This window comes from Oncorhynchus kisutch, linkage group LG15, assembly GCF_002021735.2.
Source record: "Oncorhynchus kisutch isolate 150728-3 linkage group LG15, Okis_V2, whole genome shotgun sequence".
Lineage (NCBI taxonomy): Eukaryota > Metazoa > Chordata > Actinopteri > Salmoniformes > Salmonidae > Oncorhynchus > Oncorhynchus kisutch.
Genome location: NC_034188.2, coordinates 33,518,847 through 33,535,435, shown reverse-complemented (window position 1 = coordinate 33,535,435; position 16,589 = coordinate 33,518,847). Strand labels below are relative to the sequence as shown.

Genomic DNA, 16,589 nt, shown 5'->3' with positions numbered 1-16,589 from the left:
GTGGTTTCTAGCGGGTACTCTAAAACATAAAGAACGTTTAAAAAATGAGGAAGTTGGTGAAACAACACACAAAGTTGCTAAAAGTACACGAGATAACGTACAGGATCAGTCTAGTAATGCAACAGGAAATTATTCTCACCGGTCAGACGGACCCGAACCCCAGAGGAACAGGCAACTGTTGTTCAGCAAAGTCACGGAGAAGAGCCGAGAGTTTATATCCGATGCCAGGTACATATTTTATGAATAATACATTTGGCCATAAATCACGTTGAGCTGAAAATGTTTTGCACCCATGGGAAACTAGCGAACGTTATATCTGTCTGAATCTGTCGTCAGTTTTCACAGATTTGGCCACACGTTCAATCCGTTCTATAAAAAGAACCCGCAGGTGACAGAACATCCATAAGCAGTTAAGAAAATATATACAGAGGACTTTCCAAGTTGGGCACCATCCCTTTGGTTTAAGTAGACTTTTGTTAGACTTTTGACGCGTGCGTGTGTGACACCTATACAGGATGACATCAACAAACTGATCGATGGGGGGGGGGGGGGGGGGGGGGGGGCTACGGTGCAAACAGGATCAGCTGAACAAGCTAGAAGAAGCTCCATTACATGAGTGAGCGAGAGTCTGTTAGCGAGTTCCATACGCTTCCTCTCTCTGCCCACCATCGCCCTGTACTAAAGCAGATTGGAAAGGGGGACACCAGTTGTACAACTAACTAGAATGCCTTCAACTGAAATGTGTCTTCCTTGACATGCTACATTTTTGTACTTAGTATACCAGTTCTGTTTTATTATGTGCTCTGTTTTTGTCATTAAATAAACACCCAATAAAAAAACACATTTGCCTTCATTTAGTAGCAAGAGTGCTTAATCAAGTTTACTATATTGTAATGAAACAGGCAGGGAGCAGGTCTCGAATCCTCGACCTTCTAGCCCGAGGTCTGGCGCGCTATCGACTGTGCCGCAAAAGCATGCTCATGCTTATAAACCCAGGGTCGTTACAATATGGACGTTAGAAAGGCACACTTTTGTAGTGGGGAGTAAAAGGCCACCGTCATTACACATTTTGTCGGCCAATATATTCCTGGTATTACGGTACTTCTCCAATGGAAAATATGCAATGACAGTATGCAACTATACCACAAAGGAGTAGAGACTAGTCAAGCAGTTGTCAGATTCTCGTCTGTAGTCACATGTGTACAAAACTAACCGTATCGCTTTAGGAAGACATCGATTTATTATTTATTTAAATGTATTCCTCGCAATAAATATGACGGAAATGTTTTCAACTCTGTATGGGCAAAATGATGCTCAGGGACCTCCCCGATCATCGTCTCTGGGATTTGGACCGGGAAATCCACCACCCCCTCTGCCGCCTAACCAAGTCCCGATGGCGGCCCAGATGCCACCCCAGCTCGGGGATGAGGGGCCTGCTCTACGGAAACCGGGAGCCATGAACGAACCTTTTTATTTACTGCGAGAACTACCAGGTACAGTTAACATTTCTACGTGGGCACTACGTAATATGTTTATTCGTCCCCGAGTGGAGGATTTGAAGTATTTTTTGCAAGCCCCTTTGGTTATTTTCTAATAATAACATTAACTAACGTTAGCCTTTCTGAACCAGCTGGCTATTGACTAAGAGCCCAGCGGTTAGTTGAACGTTAATCTGTTTTGTGTGTGTGTTATATTGCTATATCAATTTCGAAGTGCACTTCCTACATTAGCCATCACAAGTTACTCCCTCTGGAGTCTGGACCCTGGTAGTATGGGACATTGACGTCCGTGTGGACAAACTCTGGATCTTGTTACTGCATTGACCGTGTATTTACAATTTTTTTGCCTCACAGTGGGCAATGAGCTTACGGGCAACACCAACCTCATCACCCATTACAACCTGGAACACGCTTACAACAAGTTCTGTGGCAAGAAAGTCAAGGAAAAGCTCAGCAACTTCCTGCCAGAGTTACCAGGTGAACTACCATTCGTCACTTTTACTATGTCTGTCTGTAAGTAATTTCTGTGGACCCATCCCGCTGAGTATCCCACCTCACTTGCCTCTTCCCCCATCTCTGTTTTCTCTGTAATAAATTGTCTGTTTTCCCTCTTTCCTGTGTCTGTAGGTATGATAGACTGGCCTGGTACCCAGGATGGCAGTTCGTTGCGCTCTCTGATAGAGAAGCCTCCAGTGTGTGGCAACTCCTTCAGCCCTCTGACCGGAGCCAGCCTCACCGGCTTCAGACTGCACACCGGACCGGTAGAGAGAGACATACACACACACACACACCACAATACTCCAATTTTTAGGATACTTTATTCATCCAGAACTAGGCCTCCATATCATTTCTGTACTGTTAACGACAATGTTAAGACGTTATCTACTCTGTGTGTTTGTGTTCCAGCTACCGGAGCAGTACCGGCTGATGCACATCCAGCCTCCAAAGAAGAAGAGCAAGCATAAGCACAAACACAACCGACCACAGGATCCCATACCGCAAGGTAACGCATGGACACACACACACACACACACACACACACACACACACACACACACACACACACACACACACACACACACACACACACACACACACACACACACACACACACACACACACACACACACACACACACACACACACACAACCAACCATCCCTTCAGCCTTTGAAACCCTTCTGTCTTCACAGAGACACCCTCAGACTCTGACCCCAAGAAGAAGAAGAAGAAAAGAGATGACGACCCTGACCGCAAGAAGAAAAAGAAAGACAAGAAAAAGAAGAAGGTAAGACTGCTGCCCTGACCCTTTCTCCATCTCTTGCACCGAAGTTGGTATATAGGAGGCCTATAAGCCTGCAACCTTGTCCCCGGGCTAATTGCTCATATACGCCTGGAATAACAACGACTCAAATGTGGGAGTGAACTAGGGCTTTCCCCCCCCAAAAAAACATTTGTCGGCCAAGACTTGTCTATTCTTTCGACCGGTTTTAAAACTTGTATTTTTCCATATATTGACACAACCTATGTATTTTAATTAAATCAACTATATGCACTGAGCTTGTCTGATGTTTTAAGCAAACTGTATGATGAAATAATTAAGACACACAAATGACTAGAGACAGCGAGTGACTAGCACCCGTTGTGTGTCTCCCTGCTGCAGTGACCACCACAGAACATCAACTGTGTGTATAGCGCTGTCTGTGTTGCTGAAGATGCAACATAATTAGTCACTTCTGACTGAAGAGTTATGTGCCCCGAAATCCCTCAGTTGTTTAGGATAAACATTCTTTCAACCCTTGCTCTCTTTACGTGACATATCTGTGCTTAGCATGCATGTGTCCAATAGGGCCTGACCTATTGCACATCATAATCACCTCAATAAATTGGTAATGACGAACTCTGAACGCCGCAACACATGTGACAGCAAAATGGATGCAGAGGACGTGACAAACACGAAACGGGGGAATGTTTACTGTTTGTGCAGGAGGTAAAGGGGAAAGACAGATGTGTGGAATAAATGTGACTAGTTGTGGAAAATACTGGAGATCAAGAAAAAGAAGGTATGGTGCAAGCACTGCGTGTATATTAGGCCTGTGTGGGCCAAACAGGTGCTGGTAGATTACAATATCATTTTTCTGACCATTTAGAACAGTGTAAACAACACTAAATAAATGTATAAGCGTACCAAAGAGTCTAACTAATTTTAAAAAATGGTAAAGCCTTTATTACAGAAAATACTAAAAACAGTAGCATTAATTTGTGAATGCAATTTCCAAAATGGAAAGATTTAGGCCTATTTATTGTTTACACGAATTGTTCAATGGTCGCTTTATTTGATTTAAAAACAAAAAAATGCTTGATTGCATTTCACATCATGAATGACTCGTATGCTGTGTGATGACATGAATGAATAAATTGAGACAGTAGCCTATATAAGTATTGAAATATAGGCCTAACTAAGTCAGTTACGGTATTAAGACTAAACAGGATGCGCTCTTAAGCCTACAGCTTGATGGTGGTTATACAAGGCTGATATACTTAAGCAATAAGGCACGAGGAGGTGTGGTATATGGCCAATATACCACGGCTAAGGGCTGTTCTTAGACACAACGCAGAGTGTCTGGATACAATCCTTAGCCGTGGTATATTGGCCATATACCACAAACCCCCAAGGTGCCTTATTGCTTTTATGAACTGGTTAACAACATAATTAGAGCAGTAAAAATACATATTTTGTCATACCCGTGGTATACGGTCTGATATGACACGGCTGTCAGCCAATCAGGGCTCAAACCACCCAGTTTATAATAAGCCTACTAATGATAATGACATTACTTATTATTATAATTATGATTATAATAATAGTAATAACATAAGGAGATAAAGAAAAAAGGAGGGTGGTTATTATTATTTAAAAAAGGACAATTTGGAACAGTTTAAACAGCACTAAATACATTATATTTAATACCAGAGATGCTGGTCTAACGAAAAAAAGCTTATTACAGCATAGCAATGATTTAAAAACGGACACTGTGGATTATTTATAAAGGTAGGCACATTTAACAGTTAGACTATTGATTATAGACCTAATTAAGTTGGTTTCCTCTCTTTACTTTTCTTAGACAGTAAAGGCAAGGGCTTTTTTTCTTGTCTCATTCCATTGTTGCCTCTGCTGCATTGTTCTCGACACCAATATGCTGATTAACTTTACTATTATACACATAGCAACATGGTCTCAGAAAAGGCACCAATTCAACAGAGCACTGATGTTTCAGAACTGTGGACAGCAACCGCTATCCAACGTGGGAGAAAGCACATCTGTTATAAAATAATATTTTTATTGGTGTTGCACCATTGTTCCTACTTAATATAACCATATACAATTTCAGTAGCACGTCTTAGACTGATTGACTGTGCCATCCCCATGGCCTCCACAATGGATTAGTCCACTCAGACAGGAGCCAATCAGACTTGTACACCATGATTTGTATTTTAATCAGATTTTTTTTGCTACTGCTTGGCTAAATACATTTTGGTCGACCAACAGCCTATCGCGCAAACAGTTGACTAAATAATAGCATATTTATCATTATTTGATCTTAGCGAATCACAAGCTCTAAATCAGAAAACATGCGGTGTGTTAGCAAATTCCCCAAATTTGAGACTAAACGCTAGCTGTCTACCTTTTGAGTTAGCTAACTTAACATATTGCTGGCTATACATCAACATTTGTGTGGTCAACGTGTGTTGCGCATGTGGGGAAAACTTACTGTCCCAATAAAAACATCATAATGGACTGAAATCTGCAGAAAAATGGCTGAAATCTCCATATTGCATCAAACGAGCGCATACAGGGGGAACATAAACAGTGGTACACAATACGGGGGATACGAGTTCAGAGGGAGGTTATTGGAGATGAAGCCAATGGTTATGGATCGGCACTTTTTCTAGTGTTTCTGTCTGTCCTTACAGAACCGCCACAGTCCGGACCACCCTGGCCTGGCTGGCTCTCAGCCCAACAGCCTCCGATAGACCAGAGACAACAAGTGTGTGTGTGTTTGAGAAGCTGGTACTAGTGTGTTTAGAAGAGTATGTATTTAGATAACGAGAGATTATGCTTGTGTGACAGGGAGGGGAAAGACAGTATTATGTGTCGTCAGAGTGTGTGTGTGGTAGATTGGATGTCAGCAGTGTAATATTGTTTGAGGATGAGAGACGGAAGGCCACTGATATTCTGAATGAGTGTATGTTATGTTCCCCTTTTTCATTTGGTTGTGATATTTTCTGACCACATATTCCAATAAACTGTTTTTGCCCATGCTGCCTTGATCCTCTTTGTCTGTGGCATGGTTTTCTCCCTGACGCCTCAAGGGTTGCCTTTTGTGATATGTTTCAGTCTTGGGCACAGGACTCTACCTGGAGAAAAGGGGAACTAGCGAAGTCAGGAATATGCACTGGCGTGTTTACAATCTGAAAACATCCATTCAACATTTTCATTTCTAATATGAATATAATGATTGAAGAATATAGTACTAACTTGGAAGATCGTCAGGGATATCAAAACACAGTCACAGGACAGTTTCTTACATATGTTTATTTGATAAGACTTAAAGCTGGTTTTAGTCCCCAAATGAGACATGGCAGAAACAAAATGAAGCATATCACTTCTGACACACAAAAGCTATAAACAGGAGCATGATGGGGAGGGGATTAGATACAATACATTTCATCATTTTGGCAAAGCTACATGCCCCTGAGGAAAGATGCTGTACATATTGAAATATGGCTTAGCAGCCCATAGATATGACTAGAATGGCTCCCAACATGGATTTGGTTTCCTAGGTGAAGTTTGGTACTGTCTTTTCCTGTTGATTTACATTCAATTATATGCACTGAGGTCAGGCAAGGCACTGAATTAATACAAAAATAACTTTCAATCCCCCTTCCCCACTATATACTAATGATTCACATTAACAGTTGCATAATAGAAACTGCATAATATAAATGCATCAGACTATTTAAATTGAGAACATTGGTGTCTTCTAAGCCAATAGTGTTGTGGAGCATTTGCATAAGAGATAACGTTATATTTACAAAAACAGTCTGTAGGCCAGAGATTTGTGTTTACGTAGGGCACAGTTTTCCCTGGTCAGGATATGTGGATAGGAAAAATTCCTGGCCCTACAATATACATGAGCTTTGTAACCGGGTAGAGTACACAGCAAAAACACAATCTTCATCAGACGTAGTTATATTCATGGCACTACAATGAATACATCTGCTAACACACAACTTCCCTTTTTTAACACACATGCAGCTAAAAGGTACAAAAAGACACTTAAATACATTTACACACACAAGTTCATTCCTGTGCACAAAGCTGTAAAACGTGTCTACTACACTACACGTGTCTACTTTTAAAACCTTAAAGTCTATGAGTGTCACAAGTTCATGTTTTCCTATAAAAAAACAAATGAATTGTATGTTCAGTGGAGAATGACCGATTAACTCCACTTCTTGAATTATCAATCTATGCATAGAAAATCGACGTATTTCAACTGACGATGAAAAGTCAAATCTACACACCACACACAGATGGGTCTTAATTGAAGAGAGACTGTTGGGGGAAAGAAGAGGTAGTCAGTGTCTCTACAGTCAGTCTGTGTGTAGGTATGCATGTTAATGTGATAAAAATATTGCAATAGAAAAAGCATTGGCATATTTGGTACAACAAATTGTAGCATTACTCGTGGCTGGGTGAAGTGTGCATTGCTTTGGTTTTCCCAAGCTTCCTAGTAAAACGTATCACTACCTTACTGTGTTAATTCATACTTAATGTCATTTTGATTCCTTTTTTTGTATATGACACCCAGTGTATTTGATTTACAATGAATTACTTTTTTTCCAGCAGAAGTTGCACAATTCATATCTGAATATCATTCTTTGGTGTTGTGTGTGTGTTCATCTGCATGGGTTGAGTAATATCTAAAGAATTAACACGTCACTGAAGGGTCTTTCAAGTACCTTAGAAGTTTTGGACTAGCAACACGGACATATGAAGGTGTGAGTGTCTGCTTGTGACCAGTGAAAAGTGTTGTGGCTTTTTAACAAGTCATTAGGATATTCTGAACTGAACCCAGAAACTAAACAGCATAAAATATTGACGACACAACTTCTCCCTAGAGACAAATGTGTGGATTATGATTTAAAAAATATGGTTTAGTCAACAAAAACAGCAATAATCCTAACAATGAAAAAAGAAAACGATGCTGATTTTGTGGATAACCATGGACACTGACAAAAATCATACAGTTCCCACAATCCTTAGCATTGTGCCAGAACCACTTCTTATGCTAGACCGTTGCTATGGTGTTTGAGGCCGTTGTGGTCTGAGTGGTTGAGACCCTCTCTCTCCTGGCCAATGCCATTCTTTTCTCGAGCCTCCTTCTCCTGGATCAGGTGTCTGCGATGGTAGAATAGGTATCCAGGCAACAGGAAGCCACCCAATGAGAAGAGGATCATGCCCAGGTTGATCTGATGGGTGACGGAGATATGGGAAGTTAGACGACCAGTGAGGGGTTAAAACCCCTTGTATGGATAACTGACTCACCCAGTAGGGGTCTCCGTGCAGGGATCCCACCATGATGATGAAGAGGGGCTGCTGCAGCAGGGCCACCACAGCACTGATCATCGACTGCAGCCCAGTCAGAGTACCAAAGTGGTTAGAGGGGTACCTGAGGGAGAGAAATTATTTCTTAAGTCAAATTCTGTATTTAAAAGATGGTGACCATAGTTGCATGATGAAGATGAGGAAGTTGAAAACTTACACAGCAGCATACAGGCCTCCACAGCAGGAGTGGATGAACCCTCTGACCATGGTGTGGAGGATGAAGGTCAGGATCTACAGGAGGAGAGAGAATGTTGACATTTAGGTATTTCTGTGCATTCGTCTGATACAGTATGTCAAAATGAACGAGCGATCATTAGTGTGTGTGTACCTGGAGCGGCAGGTTGTCTATCAGACAACACACTCCGAACGCCAGCAGTAGCAGATTGGTGAAGATGAAGGCTCTCATGGCATTGGTGATTTTCTGGATCTTTTTGTCTCTCGTCGGCCCGTCTGTTGGTCTGTGTGAGGTTGGCCAGGGACAAAAGACATCAACCTCACCTCTTCTATCCATTTAGCCTCTTTCCTCATTCTATTTTCCCACAGAGTTCCCATAAATGTTTCCCCTGAATTTTGGCCTAGATTTTCTACTCGCAATGTTTTTCCTTTGTACTAACAAATTTTCATCATTTGTTTGCCATGTGTCCTTAATAAAAAATATAAAAAAATGTCCTTTATTCCAATGCATTAGATTTAACCGTTGATTTATCATTGTTTTCTTTTGTCAGTCAGCTGTTTAGAGCGCACATTGCTTTGTTTTTCAGGTGCGTGCGGGTACTGGTGTTCTCCCTGGCCAGAAGAGGTAGACCATTTTAATTAGCTTCATTATTTTCTAGAAATATTTGTATTATATTGAATGTGTAGGCTACCTGTTCAGAGGAATGCACTTGATGTTTATCATTTAGTGTATTTCTCATGCGCTTGCCATTGATTGTTGTGTCACTAATTCCCTATTAAGTCGCTGTTACTACTTTGTACGTATTTTTTTGATCCTGAATCACTATTTTCCTGTGCGGTGTTTTGAAAGGAGTGTCATAACTGTCCTGTGACGATCTGAAGGATCGGGTTACAGTGGGTCCGCTCTACAGCGTGCTCTCGTAGAAGGGGAGAGCGGGAAGTCTGCCGTTTTATGGCGGTCATAAAATACGCTGCCCCAATGCTCTGTAGTGTTGGAGGTTGGAATGTAAACTGTGAGAACACAGAGACACCGTTGGACATCAAAAGTATGAATAATTAAACAATATTTATATTGTTGAGAATGTGGGAGTGGTCCGTGGACACTTAAGGGACAGTCATGGTTTCCCTTAAAGTGTACTTTCCCCAAATGTCAGGTTCACATCTAAATATTGTGACATGTATGTAATTAAACATTAAACTATTTGTGAAAAGATGTAATGTGATGTTAACCTAAATGAGAAAATATGGGTTTTCATATAAAGTTAACCAAATCAGTGGTCACGCCCACGTGAGCGTCATGGAATTGCCCCTTTTTCCAGAGTATAAAGCAAAATTCCTACAAAAATGTACATCAAGTCAGAGAACGCCAGGATGGAATCCCCGCGTTGGAATGGCTACAATTCTATAGATTATTAGACCATACAGCTGTAGTTTTGGCTACACGGCTGGAAATGGTTAAACTCTGGGACTATCGATCACTACAGAATAAGAGCAAATCCTAGGCGTAAAATTACTAGTCTACAGCTAGAAATTACGTAAGTCTAGGACGAGAATATTGGCAAACGCCGAAACATCCATTCTAAGAGCATGGTACACCTGACGTATCCATTACAACAGACACTATCCAGAGCTGCGGAGAAAACTACAACCACGAAGGACATTGTGACTTCTGGGGAAGATAACCAGAGACCCTGATGAACTGACTTTCCAACAGAGACAACATATGGGCGTAAATATATACATTGCAATTATTCTCGATTGAGCTGCCGTTCATGTGCAAAGGATTAGCATTTCAATTAATATATTTATCAACTGTGTGTAGTGAATCTATTTGTCAATCACGCTCTCTGTCCTCACCCCTTTCCTTTGTCTATCAAGCCGTCATATTGGCTTCGTCCGCTAGGGACCTTTTCTTTGTATCTTGTAGTAACCCAAATATCTACTGTTTGTTTTATTTAATTGTGTGATTATTTAGTTAGTAAATAAATAAGCCAACTTGTATATCGCTGATTCATAATTTAGGCTAGGATTCGTGCAGATTTCCAAAGAGTTTCATTAATAGAAGACTGTAATTCAGAAAACGATAACTCTAAACCTCAACATTTGCCTTGGTACCCCGACTTCCTAGTTAATGTTTACATGTTTAGTTTTAATCACGTAATAATTAAACCTAGAGAACTGATTTGATAAAATAAGTCTTCACATTTAATGCCAGTCCAGACAACAGGAGCAAGCAGTAAAATACAAATCTCCAATATTTTACTGTTTACAATGCCTTTATCAATTAATTGGCTCCGTTTCTAAATGGTTGTGTTAGCTGTTTAATCTTAAGCAGCTGTATCTGGAGTCTGCATATGTTCATGAGTGTTAAAGTTCAACATTGTTGCCTAGTCTAGTAAATTGGCCAGTTTCAGACCCATTTCAGGTGTACCAACTTTTCAGTCTACAAAAAAGGTAAATTTGGCAGCAAAATGCATCAATTAATGTAGGCCTAGTCATTAAGCACACTTTGGGGTGTTTTGTAACAGATGTATATTTCAGTTCATCAAACGGTCCGAGTGCACATGCACTGTTTGGATGCGAGAATTATTTTGAAGTGGACGAACATGCACAGGTAGCCTACTTTTTGAAGTGATTTGTTTGACAATCAGATGAAAACATGACTGGTTGTGTTCATGCCACATAAAGGTAATTAAATTGTGTCGTTTTACTAGTAGGCCCACAAAAACTCCACGTATACATGCTCAATAGAGACAGCCCCCGGAATGTCATGGTGTCATTCTCGCACTGCTCTTTCGCTTTCACACACCTCTTCTCTGTCTCTGCCACACACTCCTTCATCCTCCAGTCCATGATGTAGCCAATCAGAGGACAGGTGACCAGGCAGAGCAGCTGCAGGGTGCCAAAGATGGACGAGTAGAAACTCACTAGAGAGGAGCGAACACACATTTAGACACACATGACAAGGACATGTCACTTTCACCAGGAGACATCTCTCACCTTTCTCCTTTGCCTCGACGATCAACTTCCCAGAAGCTGAGGAAAGAAAGGAGGACAACTTGATTAGAACACATTTACATGGAGGGAATATGGCCCAGTCATGACAGTGTGTTGGTTTGTCAGTTGACTGCCAGCAGGGTCTGGTTTGTCAGTTACTCACAGTGAGGGTCGCCGTGGGTGATGAGGAACTCCAGCATCTTGTTCATTGCGCCCATAAAGAAAATTATCCTGAGCTGGGTCATCCCCATGGTAACCAGACTCCACAGGAAGATGGGCGAGAACACCGACCTACGGAATGGGATGGCATCTGAGAGAGAGAGGGTAGGCAGACAGTTAATATGGGTCTAAGGGATGTGTTTGTGAGCTAGAGTTGCTGTTGTGTTTTCAGGTGTGTTCTCGACTCACTCTGTGTGTCAGCTGGGAGCTTCTCAGTGGAGTCGTTCAGGCCTCCATTCTTCTGACTCAACCTCTCTCCCACACTCTTATGGTCCCCAGACAGATAAGTCAGCGCTAACTTCTTACTGTTAAAGAGGAAAAGAAACCAAAGGTGAAAGTTGTTTATTACCTCATGTTGCATGTTAGTATGGTAACTGTTGCATTTCTATTTAACTGTCACTCTTAGTACTACAGTAACCTGATCAAGTTTACTGTCTTGTTCTAGCATTGTGGAAGTATTATGATAATATTGTAATAGCCATTCTTTTGTGATCTGACGTTGTTTAACTGTTGTAATGACCTGTAGTCGACCTCGTCGGGCGTGGGGAAGGCCTCCACTGGCCAGTTGAGAAAACAATTGAGGAAGACTAAGCCTGCTAGACCCGACCACACCCACATGATCACCCGGAACGACACGCCCGCATCATAGATCAGCTTAGAGAGGGACGAAGGGAAAATGGGGTGTTATTAGTATAGAAGAGTATAAATATTTGAGGCTTACTGTGGAAAGGTCATTGAACGTGCATTCTATTTGTATGAGTGTTACAGGACAACGCTAACAAATATGCATTCATATCTGACAAACGTGCATCCATCATGGTTACCTTGACTCCAGGGAAGGTGACAGCGGAGGAGGCATAGGAGCCAATCATCAGAGACATGATGGTGGAGCTCAGACTGCCAAACATGTTGGGTAGCTGGAGGGAGAAAAATATATATTTACGGATAAGTCTCAAACACTGACAATTTGACCAAAATAAACACACACTGATACAGTGAGAGCACAGACAGTAGTAGTAAAGTCTTGTTTGAGAATGGAGCGCAAGATAGCGGTCAGTGCAGATCATTTGTTTTGGTAGCTGAAGGAATTATTTGATTTCCTTACCCAATTATAACCATTGGATTATTTCTACGGCCATAAAACCCCGTATGAATATGGTTTAGTTTATTTACCAAAGTAATTGATTACTTTCTGCAAGTTATTCACCTCTAAAACAAAGTTTTAAACTAGCTTTTTTTTATTTATTAGCTTGTCGAATGTACATGTAAACTGCCACGACCAGAACCAAAAGGAAAGAAATAGAGAGATCGTCAGATAGACAATTAACCACAAAATAGAGCATGATTTTGGGTACTTTTCAGAATCTAACTGTGGGGGGGAAATACTGCAATAGGTGAGCCCCAGGGGAAAAAGATGAGGACGAGAGGGTGTGTCACTTCTTGAGATTCAAAACAATATTGTAATGCTTTTGACAGCAAAGATAGATGAAAGGGCAAATAGCTTGGAGGTCATGGTTAGGGAGAATACGATGAAAATTGAGGCCATTAAAAAATCTGTTGTCTTTATCTTTGGAGAAGTGAAAACCCTCAAAAGTGACATGAAGAAAGTGGAAGTTATCTGCCAGGAAAATGAAAAGAAGGTGGCTGAACTCGAGCAAAAGGTGAATGAGGCGGAGAGATACCAGCGCAGGTGGAACCTGAGGCTCCATGGAATTCCAGAGCAGGCAGATGAGGACATCAAATGCAGAGTTGTTGACATCTGTTGTTGACATCCCGAATCAAAAGCCACACTTCAGGAAGATGTAGACATCGTCCATCGTTTGGGGAGACTAAAGGATCAAGACAAGAGACTGAGGACAACCATCATCCGGTTCACCAAGAGATCTACACGGGATCTTCTTTGGAGGTGAGCGAAGAATTGTGAATTCCTCATCAAGCAAATATTGAGGTTCACAGAGGCTCTGACCTCAGCAGACAAAGTGACAAGAGAGAAACTGTGGCTTCAGCTCGAAAGGCAGGGAAAACTGCATTTTATCGGTGCAAGAGTGATCGATGGGAAAGAAATGTGGCCAAATCAGAACATTTGAGTGAGAGCCAGAGTCTAACTCAGACAGAACAGTCAGGCCAAAAAACGGATTACCAGGTGAAAAGCAGCCTTTTATTATAAAAATGTACACAAACACTTGAATGAGAAAAGGCTGACCTGAGAACTGGTAAGCTAAACACTAACTATAGGTGAATAACTGCTTATTGTAAAGTCTAGACAATGTCTCCCCCTTGTGGGAGTAAGAATACTTTGGTAACTTTATGTCCAATTTTGTTTTTTTGGAGAGGTTAATAATGGGATGGAAATCCTTTTGAGTTACATATCCTTAGGAAAAGCTTATATTAGCATAACAAGGTTGTTGGTTGAAGTTTGTCTTTATCTCTTTGTTAAATTAATGTCAGAGGTATTTGTAATTTACTCAAGCGTAAGGCTATTTTCCTGTATTGCAAACGGTTTAATGCAGACTTTTACTTTTTACAAGAGACTCATGCTTGTTCTTCCGATCTATCTTTTTGGAAAAATCAATCGGGTAACGATATCTGGTTATCAAATGGCAACAACCACTCTGCAGGTGTAGCAATTTTAAGAGGTGCATTTTTAGGGAAGGTCATCAGTAGTAAGACTCACCACTCTGGAAGTTGGTTAATTTTAACAGTATTTCAACAGTGAAATGTTTTTATTAGGGAATATTTATGCATCCAACAACAAACAAAACAACAGGATATTATTTCAAGAATTTGAAGAAGAAATTAAGAGTTATAGGTGTATTTCATGATATCAAAATTATCTTAGGTGGAGATTAATTCTTTATCTAATGTGATGATTGACAGATATTCCCCTCCTAACAGATCCAGCATAGTTAATCCTGAGTTTAATAACCTGTCTTGGTCTTGGATTAGCAGATATTTGGAGATCTAAATATCATGATAAAAAGGAATTCACTTGGAGTAACAAGGACATGTCCAGACAGTCAAGAATTGACTTCTGGTTGATTTCTAATTCATTAGATAATTCTGTAGTCAAGTTATCAATTGAACCATCAATTCTTACTGGTTATATTCTTATCTTTAAATATGAATGGATCTGAAGTTAAACTGAATCGGAGTTATTGGAAACTCAATAGTAGACTGTTGGAAGATGATAATTTCAAGATGGATGCCAAAGATATTATACAAGACAATTGGAGGAAAGCCCAACTATTTAAGTCTTATGGGAAATATTGGGAATGAATGAAGTATGAAACAAGACAAACAGCCACGAAGAGAGGTAGAGAAATCGCTGAATTTAAGATTGAGGGAAGATAAACTTGTTAAGGAAATCCTCTCACTAATCTCCATGGAGGACCTTGATGAAGAAGGAAAGGCTCAGTTATTCTCTTTACAACTAGAAATGGACCCAATGTCTGAAGAGAGAGCAAAATGGGCATTTGTAAGATCAAGGAGGTTGGAGGAAGGTAATTTTTTTGTATTTTTTTTTTAACATTTTTAGAAAGAAAAATTCTGAATTTACATCTATTCATAAACTCAATATAGATATTTCTAAATGTTTCAGAATTCTACGGTAACCTTTATACCAGTAATGCCTGTCATTCTAGTGACATATCTGCCTTTCTAGACTCTGTCAAAGACTGCAAAATTCATAGATGAAGACTTCCAAAAGTCTTGTGATGAAATTATTTCAATTAATGAAATACAAAAAATGTATCAGCAAGTTAAGAGAACAAATCTCCAGGGAATGATGGTGTTATCAGTGAATTCTATAAATATTTTCAGGAGGATATTATTGAATTTCTATTTAATGTTTTTAAGGAGGCAATTGATTTTGGGGTCCTGCCTGTTTCTATGACACAGGGCCTAATTTCTGTAATACCCAAACCAAACAAGGATTCTATGATGTTAGACAATTGGAGACCAATCACATTAATGAACAATGATGGAAAGATACTTGCATCCATCTTTGCAGAAAGACTTAAAAAAGGTATTGACCAAATCATTGATGGTTTTATGAAGGGCAGACAAATATGTAATAATATTCTACTGGTATTGGACTTGATAGACGACAATGAGCACATTATGGAAGATAGCTTTATTTTATTTGTAGACTTTCACAAGGCATTTGATACAGTTGAACATTATTTTCTTTTTGAGACCGATTTTTTGGTTTTGGTCAATATTTTTAAAACTGTAATTAAGACACTTTACAATAATAGTAACAGCTCTGTTAAATGATCCCATGGAACCTCAAAGATTCAACATTAGACGTGGAATTAAACAAGGATACCCAATTTCTCCTTTCTTATTGGTCTCACAAGTTGTCACTTCATATAAATAAGGATAGTTTTAGGGGTATTCAGATACAAGACAGAGATGAAATGTTCACAATTGGCTGACACCACCATTAAAAAAAAATATATATATATATATATCATAATGAAGTCAAGAAAGCTATTGAGTGTATTAATGCCTTCACACATGTATCAGGTTTATCTCTGAATATTAGGAAATGTGAATTATTTGCGTTGAAAAGATGCGACTTAAACTCAGTATGTAATATCCCTGTAAAAGATGTGATCACATATCTTGGTATTACAGTTAGCAAAGATCAGAAAGAAAGGGACAAGCTATATTTCTTTCCCATTGTAGAGAAAATTGGACAGAGATTTAACTCCTGGTCATTAAGAGATCTTTATCTGGACGTGTACTTTTATCAATCTGAAGGTCCAGATGAGTTTATACCTCCCTTGCCTTGGATGTTCCTCTGTCAGCAACTAAAATGGTTGATACTAAATTATTTAACTTCATATTGGAGGAATAAATCTCACTATTTAAGAAAAGCGGTAATATGTAGCACCCAAGGTGAGGGAGGGTTGATTGTTTCGGATTTTAAATCCTATAATATAATCTTTAAGATTAAATGGATACAAAACTATTTAAGGAATAAGGATTGCATCTGGAATATCATCCCTAATTTAATATTCCAAC

The 16,589-nt window shown here is 39.9% G+C and overlaps 2 protein-coding genes across 7 annotated transcripts in view; one reads left to right on the top strand and one right to left on the bottom strand.

Annotated features, from left to right (window-relative positions):
* Nucleotides 1-65: 65 nt before the first annotated feature.
* Nucleotides 66-10,346, top strand: LOC109905206 (mediator of RNA polymerase II transcription subunit 19-A). Of its 4 annotated transcripts, none has more exons than XM_031790163.1 (7): nt 66-228; nt 1,319-1,493; nt 1,854-1,976; nt 2,127-2,260; nt 2,406-2,502; nt 2,692-2,786; nt 8,933-10,346. In XM_031790163.1, the coding sequence occupies exons 2-7, from the start codon at nt 1,394-1,396 to the stop codon at nt 8,972-8,974; spliced, it is 591 nt and encodes a 196-aa protein (XP_031646023.1). In that variant the 5' UTR covers nt 66-228; nt 1,319-1,393; the 3' UTR covers nt 8,975-10,346. The 4 variants fall into 4 exon arrangements, with proteins under 4 accessions (XP_031646023.1, XP_020358044.1, XP_020358043.1 ...); XM_020502455.2 differs by lacking the exon at nt 8,933-10,346 and adding an exon at nt 5,474-5,830 and having other exon boundaries at nt 69-228; XM_031790162.1 differs by lacking the exon at nt 66-228 and having other exon boundaries at nt 1,107-1,493; nt 8,933-8,970; nt 9,196-9,558.
* Nucleotides 6,077-16,589, bottom strand: part of LOC109905973 (large neutral amino acids transporter small subunit 3) — a 35,887-nt gene continuing 25,374 nt past the window's right edge. For 2 of the 3 annotated variants that reach the window (XM_031790157.1, XM_031790159.1), the window contains 10 exons: nt 12,386-12,478; nt 12,082-12,215; nt 11,751-11,866; nt 11,506-11,652; nt 11,346-11,381; nt 11,155-11,272; nt 8,500-8,629; nt 8,329-8,402; nt 8,112-8,235; nt 7,234-8,035 (listed from right to left, as the gene is read on the bottom strand). In XM_031790157.1, coding sequence (XP_031646017.1) covers nt 7,850-8,035; nt 8,112-8,235; nt 8,329-8,402; nt 8,500-8,629; nt 11,155-11,272; nt 11,346-11,381; nt 11,506-11,652; nt 11,751-11,866; nt 12,082-12,215; nt 12,386-12,478 — 1,158 coding nt within the window. In that variant the 3' untranslated portion in view covers nt 7,234-7,849. Of the gene's footprint in view, nt 8,036-8,111; nt 8,236-8,328; nt 8,403-8,499; nt 8,630-11,154; nt 11,273-11,345; nt 11,382-11,505; nt 11,653-11,750; nt 11,867-12,081; nt 12,216-12,385; nt 12,479-16,589 lie in introns of all 3 variants that reach the window. The other variant, XM_031790158.1, reaches the window with a different exon arrangement.